This window comes from Myxine glutinosa, chromosome 3, assembly GCF_964187855.1.
Source record: "Myxine glutinosa chromosome 3, kmMyxGlut1.1, whole genome shotgun sequence".
Taxonomy (NCBI): domain Eukaryota; kingdom Metazoa; phylum Chordata; class Myxini; order Myxiniformes; family Myxinidae; genus Myxine; species Myxine glutinosa.
The window spans coordinates 185,172,482-185,189,573 of record NC_136263.1 but is presented as its reverse complement, the minus strand read 5'-3'; the positions used below and the strand labels follow the sequence as shown (position 1 = coordinate 185,189,573).

The following is a 17,092-nucleotide window of genomic DNA, read 5'->3' as shown; positions in this document are numbered from 1 at the left end:
CAACCGAAGGTGGACCTTGCAACATGACAATGACCCTAAACATACCAGTAAATCCACCAAGGAATGGCTGAAAAGAAAGAAATGGAGGGTTCTGGAATGGCCAAGTCAAAGCCCGGATTTAAATCCCATCGAGATGTTGTGGGGGGATTTGAAACGAGCTGTGCATGCAAGAAACCTCAAAAAACATCGCACAGCTGAAAGAATTCTGCATGGAGGAGTGGGCAAAAATGTATCCCAGTCGATGTCAGAGACTGGGAGACAGTTATAAGAAACGCCTACTTGAGGTTGTTTCTACCAAAGGGGGCAATACCACCTATTAGAGCCAAGGGTGTACTTACTTTTTCCACATGTGAAATTTGCATTTATCTTTATTTAAATTACACAATGGACTACAAAATGTAAATGTTTCATGATATTTGTTCTATTATATCACCTTTATCTATCAATATTGTTGAAATGAAGATCAAATAGCTGTATGTTGAAATATGTTGAAAAAGTCAAAACTTTACATGGGGTGTACTTACTTTTTCACGAGACTGTATATATATATATATGATAAGTGCTGAGGTAATAGAAGAAATAAGTTAGTGGCAGAAAATGTGTGTATGTTTATATATATATATATATATATATATATATATATATATATATATATATATATATATATATATATATATATATATCTGTATATGTGTCTGGGATGTCCATATAGAAAGGATTGAGAAGGCTCTCAGCATATGGATCGAGGACAACATGCAAAATAATATGCCTTTGAGTGGACCTCTCATTCACGAAAAGGCCAAACAAATTTAAGATCATCTGTCTGGCGCTGGTGCGGGTGGTGCCAGCATGAGTGATGCGTCGAGCAATGATGGTACAAGCAGGGGATGGTTCCATTGTTTCAAGGAGTGGCACTGCCTGGAAAATGTGAAGCTCACAGGGGAGCATGCCTCCGTGGACCACGAGGCGGTAAAAGCGTTCCCTGCTCAACTCTCGAGGCTGATTGAAAAGAAGGGATACCTCCCAGAGCAGGTGTTCAACGCTGACGAGACTGGCCTCTCTTCTGGAAAAAGATGCCCACGAGAACTTTCATCTCGAAGTGCGAGGATACTCGCGGTATGTGTAAATCATTTGACATGTGTAAACACTGCGCTGAGTGTAACATGTAAAAGTGAAAATGTTTAATCACCTTCACTTACAATATTTGAAACAACACATCCCATATTAATTATCTTTCATTGAAAATTATGAAATGCATGTGAACGACGATGAAATGTACAGAGAGATTTGAGAATAAGAAATAGGAGAAAAGGCGATGGCAGATTATGAAGGTATATTTTATATTTTATGTTTAGAAAAGAGGGGTAAGATAGGAAAATCGACAATTAGGCTTTCTGTTTGCAAAGATTAGCTGATATAAAATGGAGGTTATAAATATGGAAAGAATACCAAAAGTATTACAGAGAAACTTGAAGATGACTTCCGGTTCCGAGTCTGAGCGCATTGGACATTGGCTTACGTAGCGTTTCCTTCCAGTTCATCAAAGCTGTTTTCTGGACATTGTATCTTTCTGTTATAGTTTCATCCATGTGCTGCAGTGTGTGGGTGGCTTTGTAGGGTATTACCTGTCTGTGATTGGCAAACTGGCTATTGGGAAAAAAAGAAAGGATTTGACATCACCTGGTCAAAATGCGATGATGGATTCCATGATCTCAGTGATTTAGGAAGCAAGCTGATCGGTTTGCAGTGAAGGGGATCACGTTTTGCACATTGTTTATGTACTGTGGTGATGTTGGTTCACTTCCAAAAAGATGGACGATGACTTGGCACAAATGATAGGGCGAACATAGCATGAAAAGGATGTGCAAGAGAGGCAGAGCATGTTTTTACGACACATGCGCTAAATGCCATCCAGTCGAGTTATAGAATCACACTCAAGATTTGGAAGCAAGCACAGAATTGAGGCAATCGGCCTCCTCACAAGCAGAGTCAGTGGTGGTGCCATTTTTAGTAGCGAAAGGAATGGGGAGGGGAGGGAGGACGACAGCATATTCCAGAGACAGACTTAACAAGGTGCCACCATGTTTTAGAAGAGGGAGACAAGTTTGAAAGTTGAATCTTGTGGTGAGTCATATGTTGTTACCTGGCAGATATAGTACACCAGTCCTGAAGTGATATGGCAGCCCTACAGTCCCTGTCAGCGTGCCTGAGCGAACTGCCAGAATAACCAGCAGTGAGGAAGCTCTCTGAGAATAGTTAAAGAGATGGTGACTCTCACAAGCATATGGTCAAGTGAACCAATTGGAGCAGAGGAAGAGCAGGAAGCATTAGCAGGGAAGTTAGTCATCACCAAGTCTAGAAGGGAGGATTTGCCATTGGCAGAAGTCTGGATCAGAAAGTTCACAGATTGAGTCAGGCCCATGAAGTTGCAGAAGTCCTTTGCTGAAGAACCATGGCTGGTGAGAGAGGTAGGAACACTCGGTCAATTGGTGTGGTAACAATTGAAATAATCACACAAGAGGAAAACAGAGTTTGGGATGAGTGGTTAAATGTTGGTCCCACCGTCATGTCCGTGCCGTGCTGCATCTGTGCTGTGTCTTGTCCATGCTGTGTTGTTCTGTGCCAATGTCCCGCTCTAGTGGAGGGTCGCAATGACGAGGCATATTTGAGGAAAATCGAAAATTATTCACCGTTTGAGTTAATTTTTACAGCGATGTAACCCATAGACAATATGAAAATGGTGGTCAACTGCTGAGTGTGACGTCACCGCTAAGCGTGAATAAGAAGAAGATTTCGACTTTTAATTGAAAAATTACCTCCTTTATAAATCGCAAATTGGAAAAAGACGCATATATATTTTGTCGGTGTCCAGGGTTAAATTAGCATTGAGGTGGTCTGAGCATTTGGTTTCTCCTTTAAGGGGCCTTTGGAGTCTTAAAAGTCTTGGGGGCATTACAACTCTGGGGTATTGTGGGTCTGAGGGGGCTTCAATGGTCTTAAGGTTCTTGAGGGACTTCGGGGTCTATACTATAGAGTATCTAAGGGTCTAAAGGTATGGAGGGAGCTAAAGGATGCAAATGTCTCAGCATCTAAAGAGTCTTCAAAGGTCTATGGGGTCTCGGCAGTCTAAATAATATTAAGGTTTGAAAGGTATGCCCCAACAGTATGTAAATAATAGACGTATTTGTATTCAGGGTGTAACTTACGTTCAAACAGTACGTAATCAAGAGACATATACCAAGGCTTCGCTTTACGGATGGCTTCATGGTTTCACAGACGGACAGCTTCATGGCCGGACCATGTTTTTCATTTTTATAAAAATGGATAACGGCTTTCAGAGCTCCCCCACCCCCCCCCCCCTCCCTCCTTCACCCCACCTCATACGAAACATGACTAATAGAGAATATCGTCATTTTAAACTTACCCTGTGCATTTTCAAGCCCCAGGTATGACTTCCCCATCGGTATTAACAAGCACCCAAACCAGATGCAGTGTCTTCCTCTGGGGAGTCTGCCTGGGTGTTGGTATGATGGCATCATCTTTCCGATTGCAGAACCCCATTAAATAAATTACCAAGCCTGCCATGTTCCCACGAGGTAATCCTACAATATTCAAAGTCCATTCATAGGCAGCGATGGTTGAAACTTTGTGTAGAACACGCCCGGCTATGAACCTGCGGACCTTGCACCGGTCCACGTCCTTGGGAGTTTGCAGGACGGGGAGTTGCAACTATCAGCTTTTTGGGTGAGTTCAGAAAGTTCCCCAAGTCTTTCGTTGTGCAGAGGCACACCCCTTTCTTGCAGATACATTACCACTTATTTTTGGTTTATTTTAGAAGCTTTGTGAGCCATTTTAGGTAACAATTATTATCTGGCATGCACGATATACGTTTGGCTGCACTGATGACCACAGTTACTAGGGGTTTCTGTGTGTGCGTGCCAAGCAATAGAGGATTAGTCATTTTGAAAGTCGCTTATTCACAGCCAAATGACATGGTTGCAGTTTTAAATCACCACGGTAGAGGAAAAGAGAGTTTTGATTGGTGGCTATTTATTGGTCCATATCAGCAACAATAGATGTCTATATGGAGGCCTGATCATAATGTGGGGCAGCACATCATGCAATCATTATATGGTTGCAGAAAGAAATGAGCTGTCAGAGATATTTCAGCAGGTTAGGGCAGAACATGGGCAGTGGGGTTGGAGCTATTACCACAAACAGTAATCCCACCACCAGGTTGGGGGTTTGGCCTGTATTAATGGAGCATAGATAGGGGCGGAAACCTGCTGGGAAGCAGAAACAGGAGGTGTAGGGAAGGCGGGTGCTGGAAGAGAGAAAGAGGCTCATGGGCTATAGGTGTGTAAGGTTTAACCACTACGTGTCTACAAATCGTCGAATACCAGGTTCCGTTTCAGAATCGCAAGCTTTTCAAATCACAAACATTTTACTTTAATCTTAGTTTGCAGGAAAAGATGAAGCTGGAGGAGAAAGGAATATTATGTTTGCTCCTTTGGATTAAATAAAAATAGGGTCGGTGCTTATGTGTGTAGTCGGGTGAGGCAGAGGGGGAAGTGATAGATTGAGAGAAGGAGAGCAGAATAGATAAGAAAGGGAGAAAGAGTTAATCGTTGAGGCCTACGGAGTTAATCGTTGAGGCCTATGCATAAATGCTCGCTCATTCTGACCACAAATACCATTGTTAAATGAACACGCTACCATTATGACCTACTGCTGTTATGGCTAATATACCTGCATCATCCATTCACCCTATGATGTCACATACATTGCCATTGTCTCGAGCTTTATTCGTTATTGATTAATTACGGGGATATTTAACAACCACTTTTGTGCACATTAAGGCTAAATTGCATCAATGAATATGAAGAAATTTCAAACTATATTCCTCATGGCTAGTCAAACATATGTATGAAGTTTTGCATCGATTCGTAAGTGGTTCTAAAGAAGATATTTTACATTTCTATTTTCAATCCGATATAGCCACCAGAGAATGTGACTGATGACGTCATAAATTAAATTATTCGCTCACATCGTAGATCAGATAAATGAAGTTTCAGATTTTTCGGTAAGGATTTTGATTCAACCAATTATGGCTGGAATACCACTTCACCGATGACATCATTATATACCCTGTATACCCCCAATGGGGAGCTGATTACATTTGACAAGTTTCAATTCCTTTAGTTGAGTGGTTTTGGAGAATATGATGTTTAATTTTTTCTCTTTAATCAAATATCGCTGCCTTACCATGTCACCTATGACATCACAGTTATCAATAAAATATTCTCTAAGGGGAGTCCCTCCTATGTTTAAAGTTTCAGATCGATCAGTCAAGCGGTTGCAGAGAAAAGTAATTTTAAACTGAAAATATACAGACGTGGACACACACAGACACACAGACAGGCGTTGCAATAGTCTCGCAACCCCTTCCGGGTGAGACTAATTATGGAGAGAGCCATAATTGGATTTCAGTAAGAAAATACTGCCATTTACAATTACAAAAACTGTCCAATTAAGATTATTGGATGAGCAGAAATTGAAAACAGTCAAAAACGCAACTTACTTTCTGTCGATGAACCAGCTGTGGGTTATGTTTCCGAATATGTCCACAATTCCAACAATGGCAAGCAAGAAAGCCGCTTCCCTCTCAGAAACGCCACAGTTGTATGCGAATGGAACAATGTAAACAAGTGGAATTATATACCCAGAGGCAAGGATGGAGGTTGCCACGATGTAAACGAAAAATTCCAGTTGGAGGATCGACGAGTCGGGGTTAAATTTCCTTGGTTTCCTTGGTAGGTTGCAGCAGCCAGGTGTCTGAGTTTGTATTTCAAAATGCTCTTCTTCGTCACAATATTTTTTGGCTGTTAGGATGGAAGGTGTGTGTTCAGGTGGAGGACGGAAGAGTGCAGCACAGACACAGATGTGAGCAACCAGGCCTCCCAGGATGAGCAGGGCCCCGCGCCAGGCATAATTCTCAATGAGAAACTGAGAAACCGGTGCCAATATAAAGGTGCCGACCCCACTGCCTATTGTAGCCAGGCCCATTGCAAATGAACACCGTCGCTTGAAGTAGCGAGTAACAATCGCCACACTTGGTGAATAACATAGGCCGTATCCTAAACCTGAAAGAAAATTAATAACAACACGAATAATAACAAATCTTGGTCATCAACAACATTTCTGAAGCAAATGTTATAAAGCTATAAAAAGATGTTACTCTCGAAATTAAAACAATCTCCTTCATCCACCTCCTCCTTCCCTATCTTGCATACGTGATGTGTATACAGACATGAACTTTTGTGTATACAGACTTGCAGTGATTTGTGAAGTTAATATTGTTTTGCATTTTCATGTACACTACTCATTTGGAAAATTAGTTTCTCCCCTTGTTTGTTTTCTGCATGCTTGTGGGTTGTATGCCATATTCTGTGTATTTAAGAAAATTTGCGTTTTCTTGTGTACATTTTGTTAAGTGATAATCACAGCTTCCATGACGATATTTGAATTAATAATTTATATATAACATGATTCGGCCATGTTGGGTGAGTTTTAGATGGTATTAGCATGTCTGCCCCATTCATGGGCGATTCAATTGAGCCGCTGATTGAGCTGATGCGCCTGAGTCACATCCAGATTTCAGAACTGGTTCATATACCAGCCTTAACATAGCATCAGTAGTTTTGCTTCAGTGATGTGTCCATCTCTGTTCACATACAGTCACGTGAAAAAGTAAGTACACTCCATGTAAAGTTTTGACTTTTTCAACATATTTCAACATACAGCTATTTGATCTTCATTTCAACAATATTGATAGATAAAGGTGATATAATATAACAAATATCATGAAACATTTACATTTTGTAGTCCATTGTATAATTTAAATAAACATAAATGCAAATTTCGCATGTGGAAAAAGTGAGTACATCCTTGGCTCTAATAGGTGGTATTGCCCCCTTTGGCAGAAACAACCTCAAGTTGGCGTTTTTTTATAACTGTCTCCCAGTCTCTGACATCGACTGGGAGAAATTTTTGCCCACTCCTCCATGCAGAATTCTTTCAGCTGTGCGATGTTTGAGGGGTTTCTTGCATGCACAGCTCGTTTCAAATCCCCCCACAACATCTCAATGGGATTTAGATCCAGGCTTTGACTTGGCCATTCCAGAACCCTCCATTTCTTTCTTTTCAGCCATTCCTTGGTGGATTTACTGGTATGTTTAGTGTCATTGTCATGTTGCAAGGTCCACCTTCGGTTGAGCTTCAACTTTCCGACAGATGGCCTCACATTATCCTCAAGCACCCTCTGGTACAATGAAGAATTCATAGTGGATTCTATGATGGTGAGCTGCCCAGGCCCTGATGCAGCAAAGCTGCCCCAAACCATAATATTTCCACCACCATGCTTTACAGTTGGTATCAGGTACTTGTGGTCAAATGATGTCTTTGGTTTTCACCAAACATGCCTTCTGGTACTGTGGCCAAATAGCTCTACCTTTGACTCATCTGTCCAGAGCACATTGTTCCAGAAGTGCTGCTCTTTGCCTCGGTGTTCATTGGCAAACTTTAGTCTTGCCCTGATGTTCTTTCTGGACAGCAAAGGTTTCCTCCTGGCACACCTCCCATGTAGATCAAATTTGTGCAGCCGCTTTCTAATGGTAGACTCGTGCACTTTGACATCAACAGTGGCAAGAGCTACCTGTAGGTCCCGTGACGACATTCTGGGGGTTCTTAGAGACTTGTTTCAGCATGTTGCGGTCTGCTCTTGGGCTGAACTTGCTGGGGCGGCCTGGCCTGTACAAGTTGGCAGTTGTTTGGAATCTTCTCCACTTGTAGATGATCTTCCGGACAGTCGAATGATTGATTTCAAATTGTTTGGAGATCTTTTTATATATCCCTTCCCAGACTCGTAGGCATCTATAACCTTCTTTCGGAAGGCCTCAGAGAGCTCTTTTGATCTAGGCATGGTGACGCTGCACACTTCAACAACAAAGAGCAAACCAAACTAAATGTCTGAGGTTTAAATAAGACAGGTTCCTCCAAGATCCTCTCTAACGATGTTCTAATCATTTGCACCTGAGCTGGTGCACCTGATTCTAATTTTAGGTATTTGAAGTGGTGATAAATGTAGGGGTGTACTTACTTTTGCCACATGCGAAATTTGCATTTATGTTTATTTAAATTATACAATGGACTACAAAATGTAAATGTTTCATAATATTTGTTATATTATATCACCTTTATCTATCAATATTGTTGAAATGAAGATCAAATAGCTGTATGTCGAAATATGTTGAAAAAGTCAAAACTTTACATGGGGTGTACTTACTTTTTCACGTGACTGTATCTGAAGACTCTTGAAAAGGGGCACCCCTACATCTGGCAAATAAAATACATTTACTTCTTAATGCAGCTGCATGAATCAAATTGGCAACCCTTTAAATGAACTTTTCTTGAGCATTACTTGGTTTTTCCTAAGAACACACGGGTAGTCCAGCATGCACACGAGATTTTTTGAATGCCGCTTATTTTGTATTTTTTTTTTTTTTTTTTTTTTTTTGTATACAAGGTCGAGGCTCGTGAAAGAGCGAACATTAATCACACAGAAAGACAAACCGACACATAAAACATATAACATAGGGAGCGGTAGACGGTAGACAAGATGGGGAGAGAGGGGGAAGGACACAAACACAACATTTGAGAGCAGGGACCGAGAGACATGGAGACATCGAGAGATCTGAGAGAGGGTGAGGGCTTTGGGGGGGGGGGGCGTGGGAAGGGGGCGGTGGGAGAGGTATAAAACATATGGACACTGCCAGGACTTCCAGGAAAGAAGTTGGAATTTCAAACAAGGTGGATCTGGGGTGAATTAGCGGGGGTAGAAAAGATCAAGGTTTTGGATGGGGGAAGATAAGAGATGGTGGTGAACAGCTGTTTTAAAGACCTGGAGGGAGGAGTGGGATTGAAGGGAGTGAGGGAGTTTGTTCCAGAGGCGGGAGAAAAGAGGAATGAAAGAGTGAAGGTGAGCAGAGAGCCGAGATTTCGGCAGTTTAACCATCAGAGGGTTGCTGGCAGATCTTGTGCGACCTGTAGGAATATTTGGGGGACAGAGCACAGAGAGAGCTGGGGGTGCAAGGCCGGAGAGGAGTCGGTAGAAGACAGAAAGACCACCTACCTGCCTGCGGTGAGTGAGTGAAAGGCCCTCAGAGATAGCTTCATCGCGGGAGATTCCAATAATTCTGAAAGCTTTGGTTTCAACAGCGTGAAGCCGAGCTAGGTGTGAGGCAGGAGCACCGGCCCATAGGGGAGAACAGTATTCCATTGAGCTGCGGATGAAAGCCTTGTATGTGGTGAGGAGCTCAGGTGTGCCGAGGAAGGACTTCGCACGACGGAGGATGCCCAGATGGCGACTGGCTTTGGAGGCCAGCTTGGAAATGTGGTTTTCCAAAGAAAGATCATGGCAGATAGTGAGACCCAAAATCTTGAGCGACAGAACTTCTTGGAGAGGATTGTTGAGAAAGTAGATGGGAGGGTTGTCCAGTCGATCTTTTCGGAGAGACATAGTAAGAGTGTGAGATTTGTCAGGATTGAAAGACATGTTCCACTTGTTTGACCAGTCTGTGATTTTGTCCAGGTCTTCAGAGAGTGAGGAGGCAGCAGACTGCCGATCTGAGGGAAGAGGAATGGAGCGGCAGAGAGTGGAGTCATCAGCAAAGAGATAGAGAGGATTTTCGAGAGAGTCAGAGAGATCATTGATGAAGACCAGAAAAAGCACGGGGCCCAGAACACTGCCTTGGGGAACTCCAGCCTGAACAGGAAGAGGAGATGAGAGAAACCCATTCAGGGCCACACGTTGACGACGACTAGAGAGGAAGTCCGCCAGCCATGCGTGGAGATTTCCATGGATACCAAAGGAGGAGAGTTTGGTGAGCAGAGCGGGGTGCCAGACCGTGTCGAAGGCACGTGATATGTCGAGGGAGACAGCTCTAATTTCCTGTTTGGCATTGAGGACCTCCATCCATTGTTGAGACAGCAGAAGCAGCATGTCCAGAGTAGAGTGACCTGGTCTGAAACCAAATTGATGATCAGAGATCAAGCCATTGGAGAAGAGGAAAGATTTCATATCCGAAGCAATGATGGATTCCATGACTTTGCTGATAATTGGGAGAAGGCTGATTGGTCTGTAGTTGCTAGGATCTGTTTTTGCACCTTTTTTGTGCAAAGCGGTGATGTTGGCTGATTTCCAAGCAGATGGCAGTTGACCTTGAGCAAAAGAGAGGGTGAAGAGAACAGAGAGAGGGTGAGATAGAGCAGCAGAGCAGGATTTTAGGACCCGTGGGCTGATGCCGTCGGGTCCAGTTGCAGAATCAGAGTCGAGGGTTGACAGAAACTTTTCCACCTTGTCAGGAGGAAAGGACACGGAGTCCAGGAGCAGCAGGGTACGACTGGGTATGGTGGGTACAGAGAGGGATGGGTTTGGGACACAAGATTTAGAGGCAAACACAGAGTTGAGGCATTCAGCTTTTTCACGTGCGGAGTCAGCTGTGTAGCCGTTTGAGGTAAGGGAGGGGATGGAGGGGGAACAAACACCAGAAACGGATTTGACCAGATGCCACCAGGATTTGGAAGAGGGAGACAGATAAGAGAGTTCGGTCTTGAGAACGGAGAGATATTGTTTCCTGGCTCTCCTGAGGGTGGACACACACTTGTTTCGGGCTTTGTGAAAGGAAATGAGATTTCCTTCCGTTGGATTTGCTTTCCAGGAGACGAAGGCAAGTTGTTTCTGGGCAACAGCCTCACCACAAGATTCCGTGTACCATGGACGGGAGGAAGGGTAAGACAACTGAAGACGAGATGGGATAAATCTGTGCATGAGAGAGAGCAATTCACCTGGGAAGAACTCCCAGGATGAGTTGATGTCAGAGGCGGTAGAAATGGGAGACCAGTCCAGATGATTGATGGCTGCTTGAAGACCGTGCCAGTTGGCCTGAGTGAAATGCCAGACTCGTCGACGCTGAGCAGGCTCCCTGAGGATGGTCAGAGAGATGTCCACTTTAACAAGGACATGATCAGATGATCCGATCGGAGCAGAAGAAGAGCAGCAGACATTTTCAGGGAAGTTAGTCATAACCAAGTCCAGAAGAGAAGATGTTCCGTTGACTGAGATCCGGGTCGGGAAATTGACAGATTGTGTCAGTCCCAGTGAGTCGCAGAAGTCCTTTGCTGAGGAGCCACGGCTGGTGAGAGAGGTACCCACACCCAGCCAACTGGCATGATGACAGTTGAAATCACCACATATGAGGAAGAGAGAGTTGGGATGAGTAGATAGAAGTTGGTCCATATCATCAGACAGCGAGATGTAGATGGAGTCATCACTGTTTGGTGGACGGTACAACACACATATGAACAAGAGGTGGGAGCGAAGGGGAAGCCGTAGCCAGAGGTATTCCTGGGGGTGAGGTGGAGAGAGTGCAGTGCAGGGCGAGTGAGGAAGAGAGTTTTTGATAAAGATAGCAACCCCGCCTCCAGGACGAGGCTCAGGTCTATCATACCGGAGGAGGGAGTAGCCCGGGAGAGATACTATGGAATCAGAGACATCATAAAGGAGGAAAGTTTCTGTTAAGCAGATCACGTCTGGTTTGACAGAAGCAACCTGTATGGAGAGATCAGTTAAGTTTGAACGAAGGCCCCGGATGTTTGAGGTCCATACCGTTAATGAAGAGGAAGGGGGAGCATCAGATACAGAACAGGGGGGAGGAGGGGTAGGGTAAGATGTGGAAGAGGTGGAAGAGGTAGGGAGAGCTGTTGAAAGTGTGTCAGAGATTTCAGAATAGCTCGGAGAAAGGGAAGGATGGGGCGGACAAAAGGTTTGATGGTGATTGGGTGAGCCACAATGAGGTGTTATTTGAGGAGGGGGAAGAGCGAGGCAGAAGGTTGGGGGAGATGGAGGTGAGAGTTTGAAGGGGGAAGAAGCGGGGAGGACGCTTTGAGGAGGGGGAGTGAGAGGGGGGAAATTGAGAAGCAATGAGGGTGGGGAGATTTGAAGGGGAGGGGTGAGGGGGAAGTTTGGGAGGGAAGGGGCAAGGGGAGGGATTTGAAAGGGATGGGATATGGGGGAGATTTGGAGGGGAGGGGTGAGGCAGGAGTCTAGGAGGGGAGGGGCGAGGGGGCGTCTTGGCGGGGAGGGGTGAGGGGGTCGTTTAGGAGGGAGGGGGCAAGGGGGGAGATTTGAAAGGGATGGGTGATGGGGAAGATTTGGAGGGGAGGGGTGATGGGGAAGATTTGGAGGGGAGGGGTTATGGGGAAGATTTGGAGGGGAGGGGTGAGATTGGATTTTTGAAAGTGTACGATTTATGGGAAACGAACATTTATTGCAAAATGAGTTGCTTGTGACCTTTGAGTTAAAAATACGTTTAAGGACGCTGGATGGAGGATGGAGTGCAGGAGAGTTTAGGGAATGTAGAAAAAAGGCACTATAGGAGATTGATATTTTTTGGGGGATGAATCGATTTGGTGAGCAAGTCGAAAGCAGCCTTTTAAAGAAGAAGAAGAAAAAGGTGTTATAAAATATGACGGAATACTTAACTTGAGGGGAAAGTGTAAACATTTAAGGTTAATGAGTGAAAACTATCTGGGGAAATGGGGGAGAAACACGTGGTCGAAGAACGAACGAACGAATAAGAATGAATAAACGAATGATAACAGAGAAGGAAAAAAAATTTTTTTTTTTTTTTTTTTTTTTTTTGAGTTGAGATTTACACAAGGAAGTAGGCTATGGGTGAAAAGACTGGGAATACAGAGAACGAAAGTTATTGGATCACAAAAGACGGACCGCTGAGAGAAAAACAAAGCCTCAAGGTTGTACAGTGCACACTGTACAAGGCCTCAAGACACGACACGGCAAACAGACGATCAATTTATGAAAGATAAACACCGAGAAACAACCAAAGTTGCACACAATAACTTCACACACCGAAAGATAAATACAGTTTCGACAAAATACAATTGTGAACAGACTTAACTTCGAAAAACGTGGAGACCGTGTGGAGCTTCGAAAATCCCTGCCGCCGTCTCCAAGATCTCGCGAGATCTCCCATTATTGTTTGGCATTTTCTACAAGCTATGGAATGTCCCTTCTTTTCTAAAGTTTGCCACATGGCATATTCTTAAAGGGGCCTTTTCTATGCCTGTGGCATTTTCCCCAAGAATGTGTACCAAGTTTAGTTTATCTGTAAACAGTTTAAATGGATGGTTTAACAGAGTTGTGGAAGTCCTGGAAAATAGGATTAGGTTTTTTAGGAGTCGGGGCTTTTTCACTGGGTTGGTCTAAACCAGTGTTGAACAAGCCGAGTGTTCGTAAAGACTTTCAGGATCTCCATGATAGGTATGTCATAGCTCCAGTGGATAAGTCTGCTAATAATTTTGTTGTGGTTTATAAAAAGTTTTGTGTGGAGGTTTTATTAAGAGAGTTAGGCATCAATATGGTTACTTTCACTCGTATAGAAAATAGCGCATCTGTTCCTTGTCATAAGTCGCTCCAGGATATTATCTCTGAGCATCAGGAAGTTTTAGTTAATAATTTCAGTATTAAATGTAAAGAGGTCAATCTTTGTATTCCTCGGCTTTTCTGGATCCCTAAGCTTCATAAGAAGCCGTACAAGTATAGGTTTATAGCTGGTGCCAGGCAATGTACCACCAAACAGTTATCGGGTATAGTTAACTCAGGTTTACAAGTTGTTTGGGAACAGTTCAGGAAATATTGTTCAGCAATTGAGAAGAATTCTGGTGTTAACACTTTCTGGAGCATTAATTCTACTTTGGAGTTCTTGGATATTATTAGATACCTCAATTTCAGTTGAGGTTTTTCATTTTTCGACTTTATATACAAATTTGGATTTAGCACTAGTAAGGGATTCAATCTTAGTAATTGACAAGGTTTTTATTTGTCAGTTTTGATAGAGCATTCTTTTCTAAAAATAAATATTCAAGTTTTCATTGTTTTGAGAAGCAGAAGTTTAAGGATGCTGTTTATTTTATTTTATACTTTTGTGTCGTTTTGTGGGATAATGTTTCAACTGGTTAAGGGTATTCCCATGGGTGGGAATTGCAGACAGCCCCCCTACTAGCAGACATTTTTGTTATTTTCTGGAAGTATTTTCTGTGAATTATCATCGATGCAAAAACTGATGAAGGAGAAAAAAAATAGGCTTAGCTAAAATATCGTCTTATACATGTCGTTATATAGATGATATTTGTGTGGTTAACTATAATTTTTTGATAGGCCGCTTTATAACATTTATCCAGTTAGCCTGATTGTAAACAAGAGTGGTAATGATTGCACAGTTGCTGCATATCTGGACATGTTTAAGTTGGACAGAATGGCTTTAGTACAAGTGTGTAACATAAAGTTGATGATTTCAGTTTCCCTGTAGTCTTGTACATCTTTCCAGGTAGCAATGTACGAATTAATATGGGTTACAATGTCTTCTCATCTCAGCTACTTAGATTTGCAAGAATATGTTCAGTGAAGAATGATTTTGTGGAATATGCTGAGAAGGTATTTTTACCCTCACCAGAGGAGAGTGTATTGAATTTGGGTCCGTATGTTCCTTGGCAAAAAAAATATATATATATATTTGACAATTATGTTGATCACTGGTTTGTTTGTGTGTTTGTGTGTTTATTTGTCCGCTCACTTATACTTGCCTACAGGTCACAATTTTAAACCGATCTTCACGAAACTTCACCACAAGGTAGAGTTTGTGTTCCGAAAAAATCCTATATATTCTGAGGTCAAAAGATCAACATAGGCCAAAGGTCAACCACTTTTTTCGAATTTCTAAAATCCTCAATTTTCATCCAGTTGACTTGGAATTTGAATGCGATTTTCATATCAGCAAACTGAATTCAACCACAAACTATTTTTGAGATAAACATAGGCCAAAAGGTCAACAACCTTTTCAAATTTCTAAAATCCTCAATTTTCACCCAATTGATTTGAAATTTGAATAGGATTTTCCTATCAGTTAACTGAATGCAACCAACAACTATTTTTGAGGTCAACACAGGTCACAAGGTCAACATAAGCCAAAGGTCAACCACTTTTTGTTGAATTTCTAAAATCCTCAATTTTCATCTGATTGACTGGAAATTTGAGTCGGATTTTCATATCGGGGAACTGAGTTCAACCACCAACTATTTTTGGGATCAGCAAAGGCCAAAAGATCAACATAGGCCCAGGGTCAACCATGTTTTTTAAATTTCTAAAATCCTCCATTTTCTTCCGATTGACTTGAAATCTGAATAGGATTTTCATATCAGTGAAGTGAATTCAACCACCAACTATTTTTGAGGTAAACCCCGGGCACCACGTCTGACTCTCTTATTCAGGGAGCATGGCGATGTGGGCACGGTAGGACACCCGCGGAGCCCCGGCGGACCGGGGACGCGCGAGCCTACGCGTTAGCGTGCTACGGCGGAATCAACGGCTTCGGCCACGGCCGAGCCGATACTCGGCCCGGTCGCCCGGAAATGAACTGGTTCGACGCCCGCGTTAGAGAGGTCGCGGGCGACTGAGATGTATTAACAAATAATTAATTAATTTGAGACGTCCGATTTCTAGTGTTTGGAAATTTGGAAGAGCTTGACCCTAGCCTTTCCCTTGCGAGGGCAAGGAGGAACTTAACACTTGACACTTAAGCTTAGTTTGAAGTACACCCTGCCAGCGCTCCCGGTGGGACGGCAGGGCAACCAGAAGGGACGAGGTTCTCCTGACCACGTGGCCCTCGATCTGGGAAGCGAGAGGCGTTCCATTAGTGGACGCGCCCCTCACGCCCGACTTTTGGGCGGCCCCGGCAGGCCATTTGTTTTGACGTTCCGTGACAGGCCCCGCACCCCCACCTCCGGGCCGACCGGGCGACCGGAATGAATCCCGGTGTCCCGATCCGAACCTTCAGAGCGGGCCGGCTGGGGAGTGCCAAGCACCCCGTACCTGCACTTTCCGTCCCTACGGTCCCAAATACCGGAACCACCCGCATACCACTTTATTCGACAAAATGAGGTGCGGCCTACAGCCTTAGAAAACCAACCCTATATAAGTCAATACCTCCAATGATACAGGCGCGCATTCGTGCCGCGTGACGTGGTGACGTCATCACACTTTCACCTCAAAAGACCCATTTGATATAAGTTAATATTCTGATATAAGCTTTAGAAAACCAACCCTATATAAGTCAATACCTCCAACGATACAGGTGCGCAAAATACAAAATCACAAAAGATTTATTTGATATAAGTTAATATTTTGAATAACTCGGTCAATATCAGTCCGAATTTCGCCAAATAAAGGTTCCCGTTATCCACAGATACCCCTGTATCCTCCTAGAGGCGAAGTCAGGATGAATTTCGCAAAAAATAAAGTCCTTCGGCAACGAAAATTTAACATGGGGCTTTCCTATGTAACTTTACCCCGAGGTAATTCCACCAAAAATCCCCGAAATTTCGCGGGTCCCGTTCTATTGAGTGTTAGGCTAATCTAGCGACTGCAAAATCTGAAAACAGAATTAAGATCCGAGTCCCCGTTCACTCTCGAGGGCCTCCAAGAGCAAATCGCATATATTCCTAATGAAAAAACCCCGGAGTTCCTAAATCCCAAATCCCATGCCATCCGATGTCAATCCATATATCTATACCTCACTACGAACGTTATGCATCTAATGATAAGCATTAAAACCATCAAAAAATATTTTGTGACCACTTTATTTAACAAAATGAGGTGCGGCCTAGCATCTAGTCGAGACCAAGTCACCCAGGCCAACCACCCATTCCGACCCCAAATTCCTCATCGACGATAACTAAACAATATATTATATTGTTTAAAAGGTCTTTAAAAGGTTTTAAAGGTTTAAAAAAAGGTTTAAAAGGTTTTAAAGGTTTAAAAGGTAAAAAAAGGTTTTAAAAGGTTTAAAAGGTTTAAAAGGTTTAAAAGGTTTAAAAGGTCGAGACCGAAAAAACAAGGTCTCGCGAGATCACGGCGAGGTCACGTCTTTTCGAAGCTGCTCCATGCGCTCACGCTTTC

At 43.2% G+C, this 17,092-nt stretch overlaps 2 protein-coding genes across 5 annotated transcripts in view; one reads left to right on the top strand and one right to left on the bottom strand.

Annotated features, from left to right (window-relative positions):
• The window catches only part of LOC137417146 (alpha-(1,3)-fucosyltransferase 7-like), a 96,163-nt gene that overhangs the window by 62,891 nt on the left and 16,180 nt on the right, over positions 1–17,092 (top strand). For 2 of the 4 annotated variants that reach the window (XM_078774827.1, XM_078774826.1), the window contains one exon: positions 907–1,116. The exons of the other annotated variants lie outside the window; for them this stretch is intronic. In XM_078774827.1, the coding sequence (XP_078630953.1) occupies positions 907–1,116 (210 nt within the window). The remainder of the gene's footprint in view (positions 1–906; positions 1,117–17,092) is intronic. 4 annotated transcript variants of the gene reach the window in all.
• Positions 2,149–6,760, bottom strand: LOC137417144 (monocarboxylate transporter 12-like). Its single transcript, XM_078774829.1, has 3 exons — positions 5,582–6,760; positions 2,563–2,635; positions 2,149–2,456 (listed from the first exon to the last, which is right to left on the bottom strand). Exons 1-3 carry the CDS (start codon positions 6,064–6,066, stop codon positions 2,340–2,342), a joined length of 675 nt encoding a protein of 224 aa, XP_078630955.1. The 5' UTR covers positions 6,067–6,760; the 3' UTR covers positions 2,149–2,339.

Coding starts and splice junctions, on each gene's coding strand:
- LOC137417144 (XM_078774829.1), bottom strand. CDS start 6,066: ATGGGCCTGGCTACAATAGGCAGTGGGGTCGGCACCTTTATATTGGCA. Junction 2,636..5,581: donor AGCTGGTTCATCGACAGAAA/GTAAGTTGCGTT, acceptor ACCCTCCACTAG/AGCGGGACATTGGCACAGAA. Junction 2,457..2,562: donor AGCACGGCACGGACATGACG/GTGGGACCAACA, acceptor CTCTCTCACCAG/CCATGGTTCTTCAGCAAAGG.